Below are 26,140 nucleotides of genomic sequence, written 5' to 3'. Positions count from 1 at the left end.
AATGAGACAGCAGTTCACTGTTCTGGTGCATCATTATCTCGACCTTGGCCACCAATGTGTCACAATCTGCAAATGAAACAACTGGAATCGCGCTAACGCACTGCGCAGTGATTGTGTTGGCAGGAGCCGGTGTCAAAGCATTCTGGATTTTATCTGCTAAATCTACTATTATGTTCAAGGTTCAAATGGCTCTGAGCACTATGGGACTTAACTTCTGAGGTCATGAGTCGCCTAGAACTTAGAACTACTTAAACTTAACTAACCTAAGGACATCACACACATCCATGCCTGAGGCAGCATTCGAACCTGCTACCGTAGCGGTCGCGCGGTTGCCAAATCAATTCCGTTTTAAGCCAGTCGTAGAAGTTGGCTCTAGCAGTGAGGAAATTTAAACTTGTGCCTATGCAGTGTATTAGTAATCTGACTGACTTACTACCAGCACGAACTTGGTAGCACCTGCCGAAACTCCAGAATTGAAAAACTGGCCTCCACCTGGGCAAACCATAAAGTTGGATTTTGTGGCCAGAAAAGTGGTAGCTGTACATCCCACCACTATGTGGCAGGATTGGTCATACCCGGTGTGTCAATCACTTTGTGAATCTCCTTTGTAAGCATTTGTTATTCAATGATATTACACAGGTGATAACATCGAGATAATTTGTTTGTGGATACAAGCCTTGGCTAAAGTACATCTCAACATGGCAAAATTGGACTACACAAAAAACTCACTCATGCAACCAGTGACAAACTTTAGTGTGAGGCCACAGGAGAAAAGGCCAAGAAATATAACAGATTCTGAGAATACAACTCACAACTTAATGTTTATCCACTAGGAATATTACATTCAAGTTATCCTGTAGGTATGCACTAAAAACTAGGCACAGAAGATATAAAAACGTAAACAGCCTAAATCAAAGAACAAAACAAACCAAAATACACATAAAAAACAAGATGCCTCTCTTTTTTGGTGCAAAATGTTTTGCAGCACAGTGTTTGTAAATACAAGCACATGGCATGTGTGACACAACACTTCACAATGGCGGACGATAGCTACAAATATATAGTAGTGAAATCTCAGTGCAATATAATATACATGGTTCAGTAGCAGAGTCATAATAGTACCACTGAAAATAACGTCGGACAGAAAATTAATTGTGACCTGATGTGTTTACTTTCAAAAGGAACTGCTTATATATCAGTGTGACTAGCACATATTTTCTGAGTTCTCATGCTTTGTGCTGACTGCACTTCATTTCACAAGTTAATCTGCAGATTTCATACTCATTATAATACACCAACAACTAGGTACAGTTTTTACTACCTGGGACATATTTTTTATTGCTGCTACAACTTATATCAAACAATTAACTTCAAAACATGACCTCGTTCATGTTTTGAACATTTTTTTACACTCCATATACACGTAAAAGAAAAAAATCCCATATTTTCCCCAGATTTTCTGGTCTGGTTAAAAATACAATTTTTTCTGGGTAAAAATACACTACATCCTGGATGAAAGTAAATTGTTTCCATTCAAAAGTGATAACATACTTCCCCTCAGGGCTGTAAAACTTCCCAATCCTTTGATTTGTAAATGTTTTGTGCATCAAGAAAAGCTATGCTATCACATATAACACTGGTCATCAAAAAAGTTTTTAAGGTACTTATACTTTTGTCATTATTGCTGCATAATTTGTAATCTATGAAAGAATTAAAACAGATATGAAAAATTAACCTTGAAGCTTGACCTTTTTTAGTGTGTGTCACCCTTTAAGATGTATAAAACACAAATGTGCCAGAAAATTTTAAATGTTGGCATAAATGGCTGATTTTCTAATCCCAAAATTTTTCTAAGTGACTGGTCCTCAAAGTGTTAAGGGGAGATGGTGGCAGCCTTGCACTGATATTTTTGTAAATCCATATCTTTGCCATTTTTTATTCACAATCTCATGGTAATTTCGCACACTTATGTAAAGAGATCTAATATGATTTTTTTTTTAATTCAAAATTTTTAATAACAATCTAATGCAGTGAGATAATTTTTAATTTTTTATTGCATTATTATTTTAAGGTACACTTTTTCATAATTTCGAGACAAATTTTTTTAATGGTAAAATAATCTACACTAATAGGTGTACAATTAAGTGCAGTAACTTTTTGGTAAATTAATACTATTATTTTCTGTGATATTTTGGATTCGAACATTTTTTACAAGCAAACTTTTCAATATATTATCAACCACAAAACTGTGTATAATATCTCGATTAAAATTTTGTTCCACTTAAATATTGCTTCAAAGTAAAAGAATAGGTGTGCCAAATTTTATTCCAGTCCTTCCGGTAGTTTCTGATATATGTTTTCCTGAAAGCAGAAAACCTTAAGTTGCAGAAAAATCATTTTAAAGTTCGGATGGATAAAAAAAAAAAAAAGTCATCTATCATACCTTAGCTAAAACTGCCCATATCCATATTCCATTTCTTCCGCGTCATCCTCTACAGCTCTTTTAGCTTCTCTGCTCCTTTGCCTAGCAATTTTTTTTATGTTCTGGACTGAAGTCTCCACCTTGGCTATTCTTTGCTCATCAATGATCTGCAGTATCTGCTCAGTGAAGACTCCATGTGTAAAGCCCAACTTGCTGAGGATGTGAAGTTTAGCCACATTCCCATCATTAAACAGTGTTGCAGCTTCCAAAGCAGAAATCTTCACCACCAAATTGGAAACAAACACAGTCTTTGGACATCTTTTCTGAATAAGAACATTGAAACTTTCGTTTGGGTTCTGTGTTTTACCATGCAGACATTTTTCTAGCAGTTCTGGTGAAGCCAGTGCTCTAAACGTTGGTTTAATGGCCATTGAAACCTTACAAGGAAGGTTATTTTTATGGGTATAAGCTTCCCCACTTTCCTTACTTTTCAAAAATTTGCACCATTCATTGGAAGAGAAGCCATGCTGAGGTGTAGTGTCTGTCGACAAGTAATGAAACCAAATGGCCCATACTGCTTTCCTCATACTGTCCAAGCTTGTGAGGTTACTTCTAATTGCAGGACCATAATAGACTTGTAAGCTGTCAATTCTCTTCTTTGTTAGTCTGATTTTACCTCCCAGTGGCTTCCCATCCTCCAGTAGCTTTCCTTTATTGTCTGCAACTAGTCTTCGGAGTCGTCTGCAGTTTCTCAATAGTGCAATCTTTTCCATAGTGCTGACTTTCAACTACATTCTTGAAAAGCACTAGAGTCTCCATCTCCTACATACTGTATGTATCTTACTCCACACTTTTGCAAAGATCTATGGAAAATGAATTTCATACCTACAGCTTCCATCCCACCACTGGAGCCTGCATCATTTCTGCTACAAACAGCTTTATGGGCTTCTTGCCATTCTGTTTCTTTAGCTACATCAATTTATTCAAGGAACATGCAGAACAATATTTAGACATCACCTCTCAGTCTAATACTTTTCCAGTGTCGACACTAATGATTGTTGAAACTCCATGCAGTGAAGTATGCCCCCTCTTCATCCAGGAACTGTTACAGGAAACTACTATATCGTTGCTATTAGTTGCTTCACAATTTTCTTGAAATGCCCCCAGGACTACCATTTTCATGCTCTCTTCACTTACTTTGGCAACTGCATTGAGGAGAGCAGTATTCATTGCAGAAAATTTTAGGGGAGGACCAGGCATGTTCATTATACCACATAAAAGTTTCCACCATCTCTTCCAATCCCTATACATCTTAGTCCATAAGCAAATCTCATATTGGCTTCATAGTTTCTATTACTGACCTTTGATGTCTTGAATGGTCTACCAGCATCACAGTTTTGACACAAAATCTGCAATGTGCAAACCAAACATTCTCTTTCCATCATCAACCAAATCCACATTTCCCTTACAGAACACTTGCAGGCTTATCTAAGTGCTTCTACCACCATTTCCAGATCCACAATTCTGAAATCTGTATTTCTGTCATGATTTGTTTCTTCTGACACAATCCCTGTCCCAAGTTTTATTTTAGATGCACTTTTTTTAGATGCACTTGGAGACAAGCTAATGTTTGCATCTGCAGGCCCGACCTTAACTTCAATGTCAGTTTTTTGCTTTATATTGGACATATGGGACTTACTATATTTTTAAATACTTTACCAGGTCTAGGCACTGTAAAAAAGGATCAACAGACTCAACCTTGCACAAAGAATGGCACAATAAATCAAGCATCACTCGAATTCCACTGAACAGCACAAAACTTGTTTACAACACTCCACAGCCTTCTATACCACACTGATTGAACCAGAAAATGGCACCACAGCCTTCTTTACAATACTGTGTTATGCATACAAAAATCACAGCCTTCTGAAGCTATATTTTCTAGGTTCACAGGCCAAATTCTGTAATAAAATTTTTCCTCCATTTGGAACATTGAAAAGTGGGCTTGGTGCATTACACTGCTTAGGGTTTTAATTTTTTTATGCCATTTGTAGTTCGAATTTCAAGGAATCAATTTGGGATAATAATCTCAATTATATTTACTATCAAACAAGCAAATAAAAATAATTTGTAAATTTTTCATTATTTCTGCCACCATCTCCCCGCAAGTTTTGAATTAGAGTCAAACACACTGCTATTCTCGTATGAACCATAATTCATCTTGCATAAACAGGGTATATACGCAGGGGGGAGGAAGGATTTCCCATTTAAAAGTACACTTTCTCCTGGGTGAAAACACACTTTTTCCGTGTTAAGTGACAGTATACTTTTCCTCATAACTGTAAAACTTATCAATACATTGAATTGTTATGGTTTTATACACCGACATAGAATTTCCCGGCACTTTACAAATCGAAACTTACTGGGAGCAGGAGGGGTGAGGTGGGGTGGGGCGAGTTTTGGAAAGATCTGTGATGTGCAAAACATGTATAAATTTGAATTCACGCCAAAGACCGCATGTTACCTTCCAAAGCATTGAAATCTAGATTGCAATGCGCTTTTGTATGCCAGTCATAGCTCAAGTCACGTGATCTCACTACCTGATGACAGCGGATATTCAGAGCATAGGACACATGATGCAATCAGCCAATAGCAACATCACTGTTAAGTAGTGTGAACACACAAATAAGAAAAGATAATCATTTAAATTAATATACATAGTATTGTTACAAGGAAAAAAAAATCTTTCACATATAGTGGTGGTCTCCAAGATTAACAAGCTGCAAGAGAAGCAAAGCTTTCACATATAATGTTGATCTTTTCTGTGCGTGTTACACTTTAAGATACATCACACAAATGTGCCAGCAAAATTGTCTTATCTTCTGGTTTTGAAATTCTCCTAAATGGTCGTCCTCAAAGAGCTGATTTTTAAATGAGTGTCAAAACACTCTGTTATTTAAGAAATTCATCAAACATTCTCGGCCATAGTTCATATTGTATAAAAGGAAATTTACTTTGAAAGTAACGCTTTTCAAACAACCATTCGGAATTTTTCCCGCGACCTGTTAGAAACAGTTTTGTTTCAGCAGTTGCCAGTGTGTGCCAGAAAACAGGTGTCACTGCACTTGTGCAACTATGACAACACAGGAAGCCCTTTTTTATGTATGTATGTATGTATGTATGTATGTATGTGTAAAACATTAAAAGATCTTTCATTATGTCATAAAAGAAACAAGACATTAGAGGATACTCCAAGAACATCAGAATTTCGTGAACGATACTAAAACGCATAATTCGGCTTAAAGTGCACATTCGTATGTCCAGATTTGGATGTAAATTTTCTTGGAGTACCCATACCGTACTATCTCACGTTTGGTTCTTTACTATGGCATAATGCAATACATGCTAGAAGATGAAAACGTGCACTTCAAATGCAGCAACCAGCTGAAACTAGCCAATAGTGTGGAATTAAACACTTCGTTTCAAATAAATGGACAGCCTCAGAGGAAAAGATTAATAAAGACAAATTTCTTTAGCAAACCGACAAAAATAACTTCATTGTTCTACAATGCGATTAATGCTTGACTGTCAGAAAGGTAAATAAAATTTGAAACTAACAACTTATTTTAGCCTTCCGCAGTTATGTAAATGTATTTTAATCCATTTGATAGCTCCCACCAACAGAAATCCGTTTCATTTGACATGAGAGCAATAACTGAAAAGGGAACGGCAAAATCACTAAATGTAAACAAGGGACATGTGGAGACCACTCACCTCCCCACTAAAACTCAGACTCCTCTGTGTATCAGTCCCCAATCTATGATATTTCTGAAATGTGGCAATACTAGATAGTGGCGTCCCCCTTCCCCTCAGTATAGCAATGAGGTAGGAAACCCAAATTTAAATCAACTTTTCAAAAAATGTTCATTTTGTAGCGCACATCTTTCTGAAGAGTCTGGTACATAAAACATACGACTTCGAGGAAATGTAAGACATGTTATTTGGTTTTAACTGTACCAAAGAGCAGAGCCACACCTTCACACAGCGTTCGTCAATCACACGTCACTGTGTTTCGCCCTGTCGAATTCAAACATGTATATTTTGTGATGGATGCCATCATACTATATTCAGGACAGTGGAAACTAAAATGTCCTATGGTGCCTCTCCTGCTTCCAGTCTGCCAGTTTGACATCCTGACTCTCCCTTTTTTAAAAAAAAAAAAACACCCCTCTCAATTTCTACAGGATAGGATTATTTGTAACTGGGAGAACAAGAACTCTTCAGAAAATTCGCACTCTTTATTGGCTATTAGCTAATGTTTGTGCGACATAACATTAAATATAGGACACACAAAACCAGTAAAGACAAGAGACAAGCAAGATAGTACACATTTCTTCAATCCTTGGGTAAGTCCTAGCATATATTTCTCTCTAATCCTGCTTCGGCTTTACGTGGCATGTTTTTCAAACATTTTGCTACACGAAAAAATGAAATGTCGTCGTCTAGTACTGAAAAAGCTGTTAATACAAATAGTTCCCAAGACTGGTGTGGTTTCTCGAGCTGATTACCAGTATTTTGTCACTGTCTGCCAGATAAACTGAAATAGGCCTGTCTAACATTGCAGCAGTTGTAATACACACCGAATAAACAAGGTGTGTTTTGTAACAAATGGTCATAAATATGACACAAGAGAATACAATTCATAAAGTACCAATATCAAATAACTATTAAATCTACTACAAGCAAAAAGCTGTATGTTAGGAAATAGTTTCACATTTCATTCGTATGCTCCAGCTTCTCAAGCACGAGATCGAAAACTAGTAATACGGAATTTTTATATAAATTTGGAATCATCATATTGTTCTGTAATTTGTGTGATGATCCTGTTTCTTCGCCTTCCTCATTCTAACAAACAATATTGTCATCATCACTAATTCTGAAACTATTCCTGTCAATGTCAAAACTTATTCTGCAATTAACTTCACTACCCCTTCCACAATCATCGGTTTAGTTTCCTGTGTTTATTCTCCAATTAGCAACACATTTTCCATGATACTCCCAGAATAGAAATTAAGCGTCTGTTACCTAGTGACTGCACAGCTGGCCCTTACTAGTGTAGTGGGGTCTGGCTAAAAACTTTGTCAGATTTTCATTTGCCTGGATACATTAAGAAGGTAACATGTAATCTTACTCACTTGTTATTCCTGTTCTTCGTTTATTTCCACTCTGGTAGTATGAATCTATGGCTTTCGCTAATAGTTGAACAATGCTGATTATTTGCAAACCCAACAGTCTGGCTTTATTCTGCTCAACTCGCAGAGCCCCATCCCATTTTGTCTGCAGGAAAGTTTATGTCTAGATTTGTTGGGGATTCCGCTGGCAGAGGCATCACATACACTATGCATGTTTTCAAAACTCGACTTACAATACAATCAGAAATCAACTTAGAAAGTTTTCAAAAATGTTCAAAAACCATCAGGGATGCATTTCAAAATCATACGAATAATCGATAGACCAACATGTGCTGGATGCTATGGTCTTTGTGAAACAATGTTTTTTAACGCTGAAACTGCCACTCGGGGCAGGTACCCTGATTTACCCCCGCCCCCTAGATATGGACCTGTTGAGCATGCATGAATCTGGCAGCTTGTGCACTACAGTAGAATTTTTCCGGGTAGCAACTGGCTGGTTGCTGCTACTGCTTATACAGCTAAGAGCCACATTTCTGTAGCCAAAAGTGGTTGAAGGTACTACTCATATGCAACTCAAATGCACTTGTGCACGAGCCCAGTCGCAATTGCTCAAACAAATCTAATGTAAAAAGTTGTGAAGTCGCACTCATCAGAAGCAATTTGTTGTTTTGAACCATTGCATAGTCTTCCTAAAGCCTTTGACACATTTTGCAATTGGCAGACTCTTGTATGAGTACTGTGTTTTGTTGTTGTATATGGTTCATTTCCTTTTCCACTTGAGTTTTATTTTCGTTTCCTTCTCTCGTTCATGTTTTATTGCTGCAATATTATTCTACAGTACCGGGCTACACTAATATCCTTTGTTATAATATTGGGTCTTACAAGTTAAAATTACAAAAATTTAACTAAAACAATTAAAAATTCCGGGAATTCTAAAAAACTCCTGGGTTTTTACTGGTTGAAAAAATTCCCTGGTTTTTCCTGGATCTCTCAGTTGTCCTGGGACACACAAACCCTGACAAAAGGAAATTTACTTTGAAAGTAACACTACTCAAACCACCATTCCCAATACTTTCCTGCGACTTGTTACAAATGTAAACTGATGTGATGTCACGCTCATCACAAGCAGTCTGTTGTTGCTGTTGGGAGACAACTGTGTTTGAAGTGTGCTTTGTTGTTGTAAACAGTGCATTTTCTTTGCAACTCTAATTTTATTTTGGTGTTATTCTCTCATTTATGTTTTATTGCTGCAATATTGTTCTGCAATAGCGGGCGGAAACTAAAATTCTTAGTCAGAATAGGAGTTCTTACCAGTCAAAATTATAAAAATTTACCTGGAAACTGAAACTATGAAAAAATCTTGGAATTCTAACAAATTCCCAGGTTTTTCCCAGATATTTCTCGGTTATCCTGGAATGTATACACACTTATATATACAATGCACAATCACTTCGCAGTGTACTTACACAAGCCAGCTGCTTGGCAATACTGCTAAGGGTTGCAAAAAGATGGTTCAAATGGCTCTGAGCACTATGGGAGTTAACATCTGAGGTCATCAGTCAACAAAAAGACGGTGAGAATTTCATAACTGTTTGTCAAAGACTGTGACAGTACCATGGGGAGATTAGTTACATTAACACTGCTTGCTTGCTTAGCTTACACTTTAAATCTCTCATACTTGCGAAAGAGAAGCTGATACAAATTTATGCTCACATACTTCTCAAGTTACAAGTGACTAGCAACAAAGTGGAAGATAAACTTCTTAGTTAAAAGAGGAACACGAGTTCTAAAGCCTAATCAAACTGTTATGTCACCTGTGTTTTGGATCACAGTTTATATTCCATGCAGGTCCAATCATTACAACAAGGTTTTTAAATCTATTAGAATATCATGGGATTTTCCTTAGGATTAGGATAAAATTTATGTTTCTTGTACACTGTGACTTGATGCATACCCAGACTAAATATGAAATCCATGTTTCAGTACAAATTTAGTCTATATTTTTGTATATCTTACTATATTTTTACGTAGAATACTTGCCTAACAAGTGCAACAGCATCTATTGGGTTGTCATCTTGTTCAAACTTTTCTACAGCTGTATTCAGAACCTCATTTGTGAAGTCACCCTCCAGCAGCTGAGATAATTGTCTACTAATAAACACTTGCTGTTCATCTGAAAATTAATATCGTCCGTTTACCAACTGATGTCAGACAATTAAATCTACAATTAAAAAAACTAACTCTCCACTTACTGAGCATTATTCGTGTAGGTCTCCGTATGGCTAGTTTATTCCTCTGCTGAATTGCTAGACACTTCCTTATAACATCACCTTTTGCATAATTTACATTGGTGCAATCTGTGTTTATATCAGCTGCACTTTTATTATGTACATTAATGTGTTCATCATTAGTGTCTCCTGGGAGATTACTACTTCTAGATTGTCCTAACAACGTTTTGGATTTGCTACTAGTCACAGAACCATCTTTATCATGTTGATGAGAAGGTGAAGTAGACATCTGATCATCTACACACTCCTCTTTACATTTATTTTTATCTGGAAGCAATGGCACCAAACACAAAGATTTAAAGTCTGATTTACAGCTGACGTTAGATGCATCTTCCGAAGTAGATGATTGAACAGGAAATTTGGGTTCATTCTCAAACTGAGTTTGGTAACACAACTGTTTCTCGAACAAACATGGTGCCAATTTCTTGCTGTTACTTTCATCTCCAGTTTCGTTCTTTATTTTTCTCTTATTTCTCCCTGTTGAAGGGCCTGCAGCTCCATAATCAATATCATCTTCCTCACTGTCCAACTTTTTCACCTTTGAATGTTGGGCAGTTGCAGCTGATCCTCCTGCTAATAAGGCTTCATTAATGTCACATTTCTCTCCTTCAACATGGTTCACATCTGATGTTGATCTGCCATCATCACATTTTTCAGTTTTAACAGTATCTATTTTTATTACATCTTGAAAGGAGTCAGCAGCTAAACACTTTTCATCCTTCAATTTCTTCCTTCTCTTAGTAGCATGAACATCCAATCCCTTTTGTAATAATTTGAAGGTTTCAGACTTTTTTAACCTGGCAGACCGTCTAGCTGCTTGTAAATGGGTAGAAGGTTCTTCTAACTGCTTATCATCAAGCCTGGTCATTTTTAACTGCCTTTTGCTAGTAGAATTCACTACTGTATTTGCATATGATTCAACCTCGGTTTTTAATTTTTTTCTTGCTCCACTTACACAGTTTACACTTTCAGTTGCCTCTGAACTGGAACATTTTGTTTTCAAAGAATGTTTCTCTTTCATACTGACAGTTCCAACATTTTGAGGCAAAGAGGGCAAATTCCCAGCTACTTCATTTACTGTAAGACCCATGTTTATAGTTTTTGTGTTCTTCTGTTCATCTTCTGTTGTTCGTTTTGTTTTTTTACGTGTTTGTTTCATGGTAGTAGCCACTGTTGCTTTTTTGGGGCTCTGAAAATTCTTATGTTCACTTGAACTACCTGAGCCTGAAGCTTGGGGTTTTGGTTTGTGGGCAATTCTCTTTTTCGTCCTCTGTGGTATGTAATATTCTTCACAAATAGTTTCTGCAGTATCTTTCACTTCTTCCTCCACATCTCGTTTTGAAATACCCAATTCTGATTGAGGTAATTCTTCTACAGGGATGTCATCTTTGTTTGATTCCTGTTGTTCTTTAATGACTGGTTCTTCTGATACAGAACAATTGATTAATGACTTCTGTATGTTACAGGTACCGACAACCGAAATTCTTCCACACTTTTGTGTGGACAGTTTCTCCTTTCCCACAGTTTTTGGATGTGGACTTTCTTCTTCAAGTTCTCTTCCAAGTGTTTCATTTACACTTATGTCACTATTTTTATGGTGATCACTTATTTCATGTTCCATTGTGCCTTTTTGTAAACCAGACCCCAAAGTCAACAATTCTGTACCCTTTATATCTTTACAGATTTCTGTGGTATTATTTGAACAATGTTTTTCTTCAATATGTTTATGTCCGTTCATAGTTCGATAACTTTCAGACTGATTAATCAGTTTGTTAGCACCATTCTCTGTTCCAGTACAGTCTTTGGACAATTCACTGTTAACATTTGACATGTCTGGCGTATCAGTAGAGCCCATTTTTCTTACACCATTCTCATTCAGAGCTAAACTATCCTTTTTGGCCACATCATCATCAATCTTTACATCTAAACCTTGGATGAATAACTTTGTATTGCAATCATGAAGCACATCACAACTGTCCACTGTGCAATCTTTTGTGCTAGCAGCAGTAATCTTTGGGTGAGCAAGAGAATCTGTAGAGGCATTAGAAGAAGGAACTGAATTTCTCTCTATTTCCGTTTCATTCATTGTTATGACCTCTGAAATGCTGCCACGTGAACAACAGCTTAAGGGACTACCAGAAAATGTAGCATGATTTGTTGTTTTGTCATCTGAATTACATGAAGCAGACAAACAGGTAGATATATCTGAAATGGCCTCACCAGCTTCACGAATTAAATTTCTCTTTTTATCTACATATTCAGCTTCATGTTTCTGATCCAATAAATCAACACTTTGCTCAGAAATGCAAATTTCTTGCCTACACTCAACAGGTATATTTATTTCTACCTCTTCATAATTAACCAACAATTTATTACTGGTTGTTATTTGAGGAATAAAATACCTAGCATTACTCTGCTCAGACACTTTCTTGATGTTCCCATTGTTGTATTGCTTGTTACAACTTTTCTCTCCATCAACAACGTCAGGATTCACTTTTGGTAATTTGGATATGGTTCCACTGTTGACACTGTTTTGAGGTACATCTATCTTAGAACAGTTATTAGACACAAATGTCGGCTCATTACAACATTCATAATTTGACCCTTCAGCCTCAAAACATTGTGATGATTCATTATGGACATTTACGGATTCTGGGCTAGAATCATCATCTGAAACACTTAAATCGCCCAGTAATTCTGTGTAAGCCAAGCGTGATTCAGTCTCAGTATCTTTCCTCTCAAAGTCAGCTGCATTGTTACTTGTTGACAAATGAAATACATCTGGCGTGGCTAACGAACATTCTGAATTGTTGACAGTGTCTTCCCAATTACATGTTGAATCTACTGTCATCAGTTCATTTCCAGCATCATTTCCATCCTCTTCTAATGACTTTTTAGTCTGACTATCGACTTCTGGCTGAAAACTGTGTACTAGAGTGTCATCTTCACCATCCTTCTCATCCTCCTCCAGTGACTTTCTAATCTGTTTATCCACTTCTGGCTGAGAACTGTGCGCCAGAGTATCAATCACATGAGATTCTTTAAGTTCCACTTGGTTTTGTGTCACACAAGTTAAAACACGTGTTTCACATTGTAAAATATTCTCTGCGTGTATCTTCGCTTTCTCATCTTCCTGGGGGACAATCTGTTGATTTTTACAAGCCAACATGTCAGGGGTACATTGTAATTGTGAAATTTTATTTTTACTGCCAAAAACCTCTGTGCCACCACTAGGTTCCTTGTAGTGATAGTTCACTGTTTCAGTCATTGTTAATCTTTCTTCGACTTTACCAGATTCTGGTGTGCTCTCTACACTGCAAGCAGAGATTGGAACAGTGTTCACAGTTTCAAGAAAACAGCCTGATGCTGTCTCAACAATGTTGCTGTTAGAAGAAGATGGGTTACTTGCTGAAAAATGCTTCCTGTGTGAATGAATTGTCTTCAAAATGTTCTTCCTCAACCTGCGACTTCTTTGGCAATTTTTCTTCTTGGCAAATTTCAAGAACTTTTTACTCTCAATTATTGATGTTAAATTACTCAAAGACTTCACAAAATCATGTGTAAAAACATCACTATATTTTGGTTCAGGTAAAATGTTTTTTGAATTATTCATTTTTTCTTCAATGGCACTGTGGTGCTTGCTCGAAACATCTTTTCCAATAGAAAATCTTGCCAACACATGACTGTACTTGGATGAACACTCTTCGTGACAAACTCTTTTTAGTGGTTCAATCTCCAATTCACAAACTCTCCTTAGTGGTTCAATTTCTGTTTTACAAACTCTCCTTAGTGGTTCAATTTCTGTTTTATGAACTCTCCTTAGTGGTTCAATTTCTGTTTTATGAACTCCTGCTAATGGTTCAGTATCTGTTGTACAAACTCTCCTTAGTGGTTCAATTTCTGTTTTATGAACTCCTGCTAATGGTTCAGTTTCTGTTGTACAAACTCTTTTTAGTGGTTCAATTTCTGTTTCACAGTTTGGATTTGTTCCTTCCGTATCTAGACTGTAAGACTTATTTGAGATGCTTTTCTTTTGTAAACTGTTTCTTTTCTCCCGCAACGTAAGACTCCCCTTCTTCATATCGCGTGCCTGAGCTGTCTGCTGCTGCTGAAATACTGAATTATTATTTGAGCAAGTCAGAGAAATTCCAAAATCTGCTTGAGAGCTATCAAATTCCACAGGAGACAAATCAATGGTACGCAAATCTGTCGAATGCATGTGTGGAGAAGCTGAAACAGCTGCATTTTTGCTTGGTATGTCATTACCACCTGCAATCATAAACAATTTTTTTCAGAACGTATGTACAAGTTGCTATATCATTGTGATTTTACATGAATTTGAATTAATTATCCAGAAAACTAACAGTAGTCGACTATGACAGCTACATGTCTGCAAACTTGAAACAGTGATACACTTTCAAACACCTCTCACACTTCATCTAATCAACACACACTTTAGCAATATAATTTAGGTCAATTATCACTTCTATTTTACAATGATAAACAAACAAAAGAAAAAAACTGTAATCTACTTTTGCATTTACTAAAGCAAAAACTATGCAAGCAATGAATTACCAGACAATAAGGCAAAAGAAAAGATTTAAGGGGGAGGAAGAGAGAGAGGGGGAGGGAGCGAGGGAGGGAGGGAGGGAGAGAGGGAGAGGGAGGGAGCGAGGGAGGGCGAGGGAGGGAGGGCGAGGGAGGGAGGGCGAGGGAGGGAGGGCGAGGGAGGGAGGGCGAGGGAGGGAGGGCGAGGGAGGGAGGGCGAGGGAGGAAGGGCGAGGGAGGGAGGGCGAGGGAGGGAGGGCGAGGGAGGGCGAGGGAGGGAGGGCGAGGGAGGGAGGGCGAGGGAGGGAGGGCGAGGGAGGGAGGGCGAGGGAGGGAGGGCGAGGGAGGGAGGGCGAGGGAGGGAGGGAGAGGGAGGGAGGGAGAGGGAGGGAGGGCGAGGGAGAGGGAGGGAGGGCGAGGGAGAGGGAGGGAGGGCGAGGGAGAGGGAGGGAGGGCGAGGGAGAGGGAGGGAGGGCGAGGGAGAGGGAGGGAGAGCGAGGGAGAGGGAGGGAGGGCGAGGGAGAGGGAGGGAGGGCGAGGGAGAGGGAGGGAGGGCGAGGGAGAGGGAGGGAGGGCGAGGGAGAGGGAGGGAGGGCGAGGGAGAGGGAGGGAGGGCGAGGGAGAGGGAGGGAGAGCGAGGGAGAGGGAGGGAGGGCGAGGGAGAGGGAGGGAGGGCGAGGGAGAGGGAGGGAGGGCGAGGGAGAGGGAGGGAGGGCGAGGGAGAGGGAGGGAGGGCGAGGGAGAGGGAGGGAGGGCGAGGGAGAGGGAGGGAGGGCGAGGGAGAGTGAGCGAGAGTGAGCGAGAGTGAGCGAGAGTGAGCGAGAGGGAGCGAGAGGGAGCGAGAGGGAGGGAGAGGGAGGGAGAGGGAGGGAGAGGGAGGGAGAGGGAGGGAGAGGGAGGGAGAGGGAGGGAGAGGGAGGGAGAGGGAGGGAGAGGGAGGGAGAGGGAGGGAGAGGGAGGGAGAGGGAGAGAGGGAGAGAGGGAGGGAGGGAGGGAGAGAGGGGGAGGGAGAGGGAGAGAGAGGGAGGGAGAGGGGGAGGGAGAGGGAGAGAGAGGGAGGGAGAGGGAGGGAGAGGGAGAGAGAGGGAGGGAGAGGGAGGGAGAGAGAGAGGGAGGGAGAGAGAGGGAGGGAGAGGGAGAGGGAGGGAGAGGGAGAGAGGGAGGGAGAGGGAGAGAGGGAGGGAGGGAGGGAGAGGGAGAGAGGGAGGGAGAGGGAGGGAGGGAGGGAGAGGGAGGGAGAGGGAGGGAGGGAGGGAGGGAGGGAGAGGGAGGGAGGGAGGGAGAGGGATGGAGAGAGGGTGAGGGAGAGGGAGGGAGGGAGGGTGAGGGAGAGGGAGGGAGGGAGGGTGAGGGAGAGGGAGGGAGGGAGGGAGGGTGAGGGAGGGAGGGAGGGAGGGTGAGGGAGAGGGAGGGAGGGAGGGTGAGGGAGAGGGAGGGAGGGTGAGGGTGAGGGAGAGGGAGGGAGGGAGGGAAGGAGGGGGAGGGAGGGAGGGGGAGAGAGTAAGGAAGAGAGAGAGAGTGGGGGGAAGAAGAAAGAGAGAGAGTGGGAGGGAGGGAGGAAGGAAGGGAGGGAGGGAGAGTGGGAGAAAGAGAGAGGGTGGGAGGAAGAGAGGGGGGTGGGAGAGAGAGGGGGGAAGAAGAGAGAGGGGGGTGGGAGAGAGAGGGGGGAAGAAGAGAGAGAGTGAGCGGGTGGGAGGAAGAGAGAGAGAGAGAGAGAGAGAGAGAGAGAGAGAGAGAGAGAGAGAGAGAGAGAGAGAGAGAGAGAGAGAGAGAGAGAGAGAGAGAGAGAGCGGGTGGGAGGAGAGAGAGAGAGAGAGAGAGAGCGGGTGGGAGGAGAGAGAGAGAGGGTGGGAGGACGAGAGAGAGGGGGGTGTGGGAGGAAGAGACAGAGAGAGAGGGTGGGAGGAAGAAAGAGTGTGGGAAGAGAGAGAGAGAGAGAGAGAGAGAGAGAGAGAGGGGGGGGGGGGTGGGAAGAGAGAGAGAGGGTGGGAAGAGAGACAGAGGGTGGGAAGAGAGAGAGAGGGTGGGAAGAGAGACAGAGGGTGGGAAGAGAGACAGAGGGTGGGAAGAGAGACAGAGGGTGGGAAGAGAGACAGAGGGTGGGAAGAGAGACAGAGGGTGGGAAGAGAGACAGAGGGTGGGAAGAGAGACAGAGGGTGGGAAGAGAGACAGAGGGTGGGAAGAGAGAGAGGGGGGGGGGAAGAGAGACAGAGGGTGGGAAGAGAGACAGAGGGTGGGAAGAGAGACAGAGGGTGGGAAGAGAGACAGAGGGTGGGAAGAGAGACAGAGGGTGGGAAGAGAGACAGAGGGTGGGAAGAGAGAGAACTTCCTTTATAACAAATTTTTAAATCTAAACTGGCAGAAAAAGTGGGTTCAAAATTATTTTTATATAAATTGGGTTTTATTTTTCATTGCAAAACATAAAATTCATCCATTGTCAGCTTCAGTACTTTCCCACCGAACACAAACAACAACATTATTATTAATGAAGTATACTTACAGGGCGACATAGGAGAAACTAACACACGCGAGACAGATCTCATTTCTTGCAACATAGATGAAACCCTCGATTCAGCAGTACGGGCTCCCCTGGAAGGGACCTTAAAACAAAGCGTAGTTTGCATCCTAAGATTCCAAGCATTATGAACATTTTCCCTCTCCGCATGTAAATTTCTACCCTCATCATGATCAGGTTTAGAAATATTACTAGCACCATCACTACAACTGTCATCATAGCTCTCTTCTCCTTCTTCTCCTTCTCCTTCTTCTTCTCTTCCTCCTACTCCTAATTCTAATTCTTCTTCTTCTTCTTCTTCTTCTAATTCTTCTTCATCTCCTCTTCCTCCCCTTACCCTTCCTCTGTCTTCTTTTTCTCCTTTATCTCGCTCATTAGCTGATTGAACTTCTCCACAAACTGGCACTTCACTTGCTAACAAAACTGACATACTTTTCCCTGCAATGCAAGTATCCTTCAGGTGAGGTGGAATGGTTTTGGAAGAATCAGTGTTAGCAAAAACAAGTTTTTCTGGCTGAATAAACTTACTTTGATCTTCTTCCACACAATAATTTGAAGAAGGCATTTCAGCACTTGTAGGAGGCATTTCAGCACTTGCTGAATGGACTGCACCTTTAACTGGTGAAAAAATTGACCGCCGTTGACTACAGTGAGGCTCAATCATTTGCGAGTCTGCACCAAAGGGCAAAGGCTCTATGTCATGATTCTCCATGCCCTGATCAGGAGGTGACTGTTCTAAATTCTTAGAGTCATTTATTGCCACTCCATCCAAAAACTTATTCAAATCTGAGGTAAGCATTGATAAAGAAGTATTAACACCAATATCTCTAAGATTCTGAAAACTGTCTGTTGCACATGGAGTATGGAAGTCTCTTAGAATGTCACTTGTATTCACCGATTTGTCACAAACAGATGTTTCCAGTGGAAATTGATGGGGTAGCAGATTTTGAAGTGTTATTACACCTTTTGCCACTAGCTGCACCTGAAAATACAATACAATAAATGTTAACATTATAAAGCAATCATGTTTGTAGCTTTTCTGGGTACAAACTTAACAGATTTATTCACAGGCTAATAACAGTTTAAAGAACAAATTAATTTGGTGCAGTGAAATATTTTTAAGATATAGTGGATGGTTTAATAATGAGAATTAGTATTATTGGCATTAATGTGAAATAAGAATGTAACTGCAAGTTTTTGCCCACCAGATGGTACAAACTGGTGGTGAGCTTCTTACTGCTTGTGTACTGAGAACTTTACATTCAAAAACTCTGTAATCACAGTGGATAATTTATGCACGACATAAAAAGCCTTTGGTTAACAAAAACAATTTTCAAAGGACAGCAAAATTTCAATATCAGGCTGAAACATCCTCGCTTTTTCATCTGCCTGTACAAAAGAGTAAAAGTAAAAACGTGCGCCTTTAGTTTTGTGCATGTGTTTTAAGGCAAATCACTGATGCGTTATCAATTATATCTTGAATTCTACATTCCAGGAATGAAAATAATAAATACTTATAATAAAACATTGAGCTCATATAACGTGAAGCAGGGGCAGAGTTCTGTGTCAATTTGAATAAATCTTACAAATCTGAGAAAAAATAGATAGAATCCTGCAGTATGCAAATTGTCTAAAGAAATTTGTTTCACTTGAAGAAATAGTCACCCTAAGTGAACCCAGGAACAAGAAAGACACTGAAGAAGTGCACATTTGCCATCACAATTTTTTCTCTACCAATTTCAGTTGTAGTGACAAGCTTCACAGGAAGACTACATCAACAAAAATAAACAAACAATGAACACACAAGGTGAAACAAGTAAGTTGTCACGTTGGTCAAGTTAAACATGTGGAACTACTTAAAGCTGTAAAAGAGATTCAACATGCAATTCAACAACCCCTTAGATAAACTGAAAACCACAGAGATAAAATATTTACAAAACCACATGTAACAGACCATGATCTGATACCAGCAGAAAATTGACTTCATTATGATTAAACAGAACGATAATTTTATAAAAAAAAAAAAAAACACCAACAACAACACACACCAGAATGATCATTAAGGTAGCAACACAAAGACCGACCTCTGCTGATGTGAGTACATGACAGAACCTATGCATGTATGAGAAATTAAGATACCTCTACTCAGAGACTATATTTTAGTAATCAGTTTTTGTTATATACAAAAATAGTCAACCACTAATAAGATGTAAAATCTGAAGATGTATCTGTAGAAGAACATAATGTTTACATTGTGTATACCATTAACAGTATGAAGACGTATAGCAGCCATAAGAAACAGTACAATGAAAAATATCTCCTAAAGAGCACCTCTTACATGTAATTATCTTCTGTAGATACAAAAGAAAAATACATCTTCCCACACTCTTGAATTGTGTAGGTCATACAAACATCTCAGTCAGCACTTATTGATCACAAGTGTCTACAGAAAACTTTAAATCAAGAACTTTTTACCACATCATATTTAATTTACTAATATATGACAGTATAAATAAATGATATTTGTTGATAAAGAGTATAAGGAGTACATAAGTATATATGGGAAATCAAGATACTTTACATTTTGAAGCTAATCTCTTAGTAATCAATTTGTGTTATACGAGGGTGGTTTGAAAAGTTCTCAGAATCACCACGAGAGGTCAGCGCTAGCACAAGGCATTTTTCACGTGATATTCATTGGACTGTTGCCTGTAAACACATGTCATATCAGTGCTCTTGGAAGAGAGCTGTGGCCGTGATATGGCTCTGTTGTTGTTCCCACGTAGTGATTTGCAAAGATGGAAAAAAAATCTAGATACGAGCAGTGATTAAGTACTTCGTAAAGAAAGGTACAAAAGCAAAGGACATTCATGCCAATTTCCAGAATACACCGGGGGACTCTGCTCTTTCACATTCAACTGTTGTCAACTGGACAAATGAAATTTGGTTGGAAGAGCTTAGATGATGATCCGCGAAGTGGTCGGCCAAGACTTGTCACTACTCCAGAAATCATTGCAAAAGTGCACAAAATGGTCATGGAGGATAGTCGATTTAAAATGCGTGAAATTGCTCATGCTTGTCACATTTCATCTGAAAGTGTGTATCATATTTTAACTGAAGAATTAGATATGAAAAAATGAAAAAATCTGCAAGCCGGGTGTCACGACTCTTGATGCGCGCCCGCACACATGTGCCGGCGCCATAGCAAAATTACACGCTACAGTATGAATTGTTGCTACACAGGCATTATTCACCTGATATGGGTCCATCAGACTTCCACCTCTCCCCAAAACTGAACTTTTTCTTAGTGGACGAAGATTCACTTCAAACAAAGAATTGATACCCGGAGTTGTCAACTATTTTGCAGGCCTAGAGGAAACTAATTTTCACGATGCAATCAAGGCACTGGAACTTCGTTGGACTGAATGCATTAATTTACATGTAGACTACATTACAAAATAAAAAAAGTTTCAGTGATGTAAGCACTTAAAAAAAAAACATTCCAAGAACTTTTCAAACCATCCTCTTACACAATGATACCACACTGTCACACCAATAAAAGCAGTTTATAAAAGTTCTGTCAAGAGCACATTCATCTCGTTTTATACATACATAGATACAATTTCTTTATTCAGCGAGATGCTTAACATAATTTCCTCTTGATACAACTTCATAGTTTACGTTTTATTGATGTGACAATACGTTGTCATTGTGGATAACACAAATTGATTACTAAGAGATGATCATTGCAATGTACAATAACTACATTTCCCATATACTAGGTGGCCAGAAACAGTCTAAAAGCTTGTAAGGATGTTACAGGGGATGTTGGCAGAGAAATTACTATTAAGAAAAACTTCAAAATTTTGCGCCATTTCCAAGTTATTTAGCACTGAAGTTTGCCCCAATCTGGCAGTCTCACATGCAAATTCAAGCACTTGCACGCACTAAAATGGTGTGATACGTAGACATCTGGTAAATTTAATGTAAGTGAGCAAAAGCTATGTTTGATCAGTAGGAGGAAGCCAAACAAGGAAAATGTTTGGTGGCACTAACAGGCAGCATGATCTGCACAAGCGACAATGTGATTGGCTAACATCAATGCTAAATAACTCTTTAGTGCTCTAACATATTGAAATTTTTTCTTAACTATTTTTTCTCTGAACAACCTCCCCTATGATCTAACCATAAGAACACACAGACAATGATGGACACAATACCTTATTACATCTAGAAATAACTTGATATAAGGAGACACTTGCCATGGAGTGGCTACGCTACCAGTCCAATAATCCTAGTCAGAATGTCAACATGTAACTGAGGGCAAGACTGGCCCGGCCCGACTCTATAAAGCTGTCATCCACATGGAGGTTAGGCTGTGTGCGCATTCATGAGTGGCAGCCTGCAAGACGGTTCTACTGTCTGCCGAGTTCTGTGACATGCCTCACAACTGCGTGCCCAGATCTCAGATGTGGAATCTATGCGGATCAATACATCCTGCAACACACTTACAAGCTCTTCAGACTGTTTCTGACCACACTATGTATAAGTACTATGATGTACTATCTACAAAGTTAAGTTATTTGTACTGTCTTACTTTAGTAAATTAAATTTGACGAAGTAACAATTTCTTCACATAAATTTTGTTACAAGCACCTGTTGTCAATAAATGTTAAAATTTTGTTTGCAAGCAGTTGTTATCAATGAATGTTAATAAGGTTTCTATGACCTACACCATTCTGGATTGCAGACAGATGTGAATATTACACAGGACAACAATGGAAAAATGTTTTTGCTGAAAATACCTTATTCTTATGTTTTTAGAATGGGAACTCTAAATATGCTACTTAAAAAACTGTCTCACCCACCATTTCTTCACATTTTACGGTTAAATTTATTAAATTAAGAAATTTTTTAAAGAATTTAACATCCTTTACATAGTTAAAATAATTTTCAAAAAAGGAAGTGAAATGAATGTAGATGATGTAGGTAGCACTACTGAAAAACATTTGCTGGCAAAAAGAAGTTCGCTTCTATTTTTGTGTTAACAGACGATGTTTTGTTTACTGTCAACCTAACCTCACTTTCCCATTTCCTGTACATGTGCTCAGTACAATGACTAATCATGGTTGTAAAAACTCTGCTGACAGTTTTTGTTATGAAACTTCCTGGCAAATTAAAACTGTGTGCCCGACTGAGACTCGAACTCGGGACCATTGCCTTTCGCGGGCAAGTGCTCTACCAACTGAGCTACCGAAGCACGACTCACGCCTGGTACTCACAGCTTTACTTCTGCCAGTATCTCGTCTCCTACCTTCCAAACTTTACAGAAGCTCTCCTGCTAACCTTGCAGAACTAGCACTCCTGAAAGAAAGGATATTGCGGAGACATGGCTTAGCCACAGCCTGGGGGATGTTTCCAGAATGAGATTTTCACTCTGCAGCGGAGCGTGCGCTGATATGATACTTCCTGGCAGATTAAAACTGTGTGCCCGACCGAGACTTGAAACATCCCCCAGGCTGTGGCTAAGCCATGTCTCCGCAATATCCTTTCTTTCAGGAGTGCTAGTTCTGCAAGGTTAGCAGGAGAGCTTCTGTAAAGTTTGGAAGGTAGGAGACGAGGTACTGGCAGCAGTAAAGCTGTGAGTACCGGGCGTAAGTCGTGCTTCGGTAGCTCAGTTGGTAGAGCACTTGCCCGCGAAAGGCAAAGGTCCCGAGTTCGAGTCTCAGTCGGGCACACAGTTTTAATCTACCAGAAGTTTCATATCAGCGCACACTCCGCTGCAGAGTGAAAATCTCCTTCTGGAGTTTTTGTTATATTTGTGGTGAATTTGTGATTAAAAAAAACTACAGATTTTGTGAAAAAGCTTTACATATCATACTTTGTATGTAAACTTGGTGATCAAGATAAATCTTGGGCACCACATAAGGCATGTTGTGTGTGTTGAAGATCTGAGAAAATGGTCCAAAAAGCAGAAAAAAGCCTTTAGATTTGCTGCTCCTATGATATGGAGGGAGCCAAGAAATCATTCTCACAATTGCTACTTTTGCAGTGTTGATATTACTGGTCATAATTCAAAAAACAAGAAGGTAATAAGCTACCCTAACCTTCCGTCCGCCGTCTGACCAGTGTGGCGTGGTGTAGATTTGCCGGTTCCTGAACCACAAGATGATTTAAATTCTATTCCAACAGAAGCATTTTCTTATGTGCAATCTGATTTAGACGAACCAGATGATGATGAATTCCTTTGTAATAGAGAAAATCTAAAGCCCGAATTGTTTATTCAGACCAAATTTAACAATTTGGTTTGGGATCTGGGCTTAACGAAAGAAAAAGCTGAATTGCTTGGCTCTTGATTAAAAGAAAAGAACTTATTGGCAGTAGGAACCTGCTTATACGTGTACAGAAACAGAGAGCAGCAATTTTCCAAGTTTTTTCAACAAGAAGGTTATTTAGTTTACTGCTCAGATATTCCCGGTCTGATGAATGAGTTTGGTATTGAATACAAAAAGGAAGACTGGAGGCTGTTTATTGATTCATCCAAAACTAGTTTAAAGGCTGTTTGTTTTATCACACAATGGTAAAATGTATGCATCTGTACCTGTTGGACATCCTGTACATATGAAAAAAGCTCTGAAAACCTAGAAATAGTGCTAAATAAAGTAGGCTATTCTGCTCATGGTTGGATGATATGGCGCTCTAAAAGTAACATGCATGCTCCTTGGTCAGCAAGGTGGGTTTACCAAATTTCCATGTGTCTTGTGCGAGTGGGACAGGAGGGCTAGGGATCAACACTGGTGCAGAAAGCACTGGCCTGTGAGGGAGTCTTTAAAACCTGGTGAGAACAACATTCTACGCAAAAACCTTGCAGATCCAAAAAATGTATTCCTACCAATTATACATATAAAATTAGGCCTAATTAAACAGTTTGTAAAGGCTTTGCCTAAAGATGGACCATGTTTTAAGTATCTCTGCCAAAAGTTTCCACACCTTTCTGAAGCTAAACTAAAAGAAGGTGTCTTTGTCAGACCTAACATAAGAAAAGTGATGTTTGATGTTAACTTTGAATCCACAACGACCTTAAATGAGAAAGAAGCATGGGTATCATTCAAGCAAGTCGTTACAAAGTTCTTAGGACATGAAAAAGACCCAGAACATGAAACTTCCTGGCAGAATATGTTTCTATTATAGCCGCAATATTAAATAGGTTTAAAACTTTAGGATGTTTAATGAGTCTGAAAGTTCACTTTTTGAACAGTCACCTCGATTACTTCCCGGACAATATGGGAGATGTTAATGAGGAGCAAGGAGAGCATTTTCACCAGGACATTAAAGTGATGGAAAAACTCTACCAAGGTCACTGGAACACCAACATGATGGGGGACTATTGTTGGTCACTTCACCGAGAAGTTCAGCAAGCAACTCATTGCAGAAGACACTACACAAGAAGCTTCAACGAAAAAAGAGAAAGAAAATAAAAACCACTTCCAGCTGACAAGTGAAACCTCTATTAACACATATCATTGTTTTAAGTAGCTTACTGCAAATACAAACCATGCTTATGTTGTAACAAAGTGTTTCATTAATTTCCCTGTTTACCGTATACTGTAGGATTTTTATACTATATAAAAAAAGCATATTGCTCGAAAACTATCGGTGATACAAAAAAATTAGGCTAGATTTGGATTCAGTTCATAAACAACATTTTCCAGAAAGAAAGAAAAATTGTTTGGCCTGTGTTATCTATGTTTCTCATAAATTAATGCTGTCTTTTGAGTTTATCAGCGACTATGAATTAGTAATATTTTTAGCTCTACATATAAAAAGAAAATGAGCAGGCTTAGTTTAAAGTTATTTGCTCATGTCCTGTAAAATATTGCAGCAGCCACAAAGCAGCACCGCAGTGAATTCTGTTCTCAAATGTGGCATAAGTTGGTAGGTGTTCATAAGCAGCTGGAAAATGCCCTGAGTACTGTCAAATGATTGGCAACTACTAGGATCCAGTGTGTTGAGAGAGCTCTCCACAGTAGTTTACCAGAAATAGCAAAGGTGTCTCAAGTACTATCCTCTCCTGCAGATCCTGTCTCCTCTACGAGAAGTACAGGACCTGTCACAACTAATCCAGTTGAGTACCAAAATCCCCATAAGCAAACAATTTCAGTGTGCTGTGTTACACTGAAACTAAGACTGAGCCCCTGGGTCTCGCTTAACCTGTTGGGAAAGTAGTTGTGTTCAGTGTCAAGGGGAGGCAAACACAAAAGAGTAGGGGTCTATTAATCATCAGCAGTTCAAACATATGGCCAATAATGGTACTTCTTAGGTAAATGGCAACAAGGGTCAGGAAGATACACCAGCTGCACTCAGTGTGTATGTGTGATGGCCTCATTCAACATGTTGAAGAGACCACTGAGAGAACAGGGTGTAACTAACTGCAGATTGTGGCACACATTGGAAAAAACTTTGTCTCTCATCTGGTCGCCGAGGTCATGTTCAAATAATTCCAGTGACTGGCAGAGAAGGCTGAGATAACAGCCCTGCTCATGGGGTTTCAATGAAGCTCACAATCTGCAGAATTGTCCCCAGAAATGATCTTGGCCCTCTGGTTCCTAGTTGAGTGAAGGATTGAACCCAGATACCTCAAAAGTTCTATGACAAGCTTCTACTCCTTGGATTAGCGCCATAGTGTCCCCCTAAATGTCAGGTGTGCACAAAGATAACGACAGATGTAAAAGCCCCGGGAGAACTAGTGGAAGATTCAAAGGAATGCACCCCCCCCCCCCCCCCCCCCCCAGTGATAGTACTCAATTCTAATAGTTAAGTGCCAAAGCAAGCACAACAAAGAGCCAGAGTTTGAAATAATCCTTAAAAGCAGTGAAGCTCACATAATAATAGGTACAGAAAGCAGTTTAAAACCTGCAGTGAGATTTTTTTGCAGCAAAATGTAAGCATATATTGAAAGCATAAGCTAATGGAATATGGAGGTGGTGAATTCATAGTATTAGACAGGAAATTCAAATCTAGTGAGACAGAAATTAAAGCTGCTCATGGGACTGTTCAGAAAAAACTCAGTATCAGGGATGGGCATAAAATTATAACTGAGTTCTTCCATCGACCATTAGACTCATACCCTGACGTAACTGAAAACTTCAGAGAAAACCTCAATTCACTCGTATGT

The 26,140-nt window shown here is 39.8% G+C and overlaps 2 protein-coding genes across 4 annotated transcripts in view; both read right to left on the bottom strand.

Annotated features, from left to right (window-relative positions):
- Positions 1-17,859, bottom strand: part of LOC126278903 (uncharacterized) — a 131,465-nt gene extending 113,606 nt beyond the window's left edge. Inside the window, exons 1-4 of the mRNA XM_049979181.1 lie at positions 17,494-17,859; positions 16,951-17,403; positions 9,867-14,171; positions 9,655-9,787 (exon numbers count right to left, since the gene is read on the bottom strand). Coding sequence (XP_049835138.1) covers positions 9,655-9,787; positions 9,867-14,171; positions 16,951-17,403; positions 17,494-17,764 — 5,162 coding nt within the window. The 5' untranslated portion in view covers positions 17,765-17,859. The remainder of the gene's footprint in view (positions 1-9,654; positions 9,788-9,866; positions 14,172-16,950; positions 17,404-17,493) is intronic.
- The window catches only part of LOC126278912 (uncharacterized), a 124,921-nt gene continuing 116,639 nt past the window's right edge, over positions 17,859-26,140 (bottom strand). For 2 of the 3 annotated variants that reach the window (XM_049979190.1, XM_049979207.1), the window contains one exon: positions 17,859-17,947. In XM_049979190.1, the coding sequence (XP_049835147.1) occupies positions 17,868-17,947 (80 nt within the window). In that variant the 3' untranslated portion in view covers positions 17,859-17,867. Of the gene's footprint in view, positions 17,948-21,232; positions 21,463-26,140 lie in introns of those variants that run through there. The other variant, XM_049979198.1, reaches the window with a different exon arrangement.

The sequence above is a fragment of the Schistocerca gregaria genome, chromosome 1, assembly GCF_023897955.1.
Source record: "Schistocerca gregaria isolate iqSchGreg1 chromosome 1, iqSchGreg1.2, whole genome shotgun sequence".
NCBI lineage: Eukaryota > Metazoa > Arthropoda > Insecta > Orthoptera > Acrididae > Schistocerca > Schistocerca gregaria.
The sequence above is the reverse complement of the archived record's forward strand: the minus strand, read 5'-3'. Positions and strand labels throughout refer to the sequence as shown.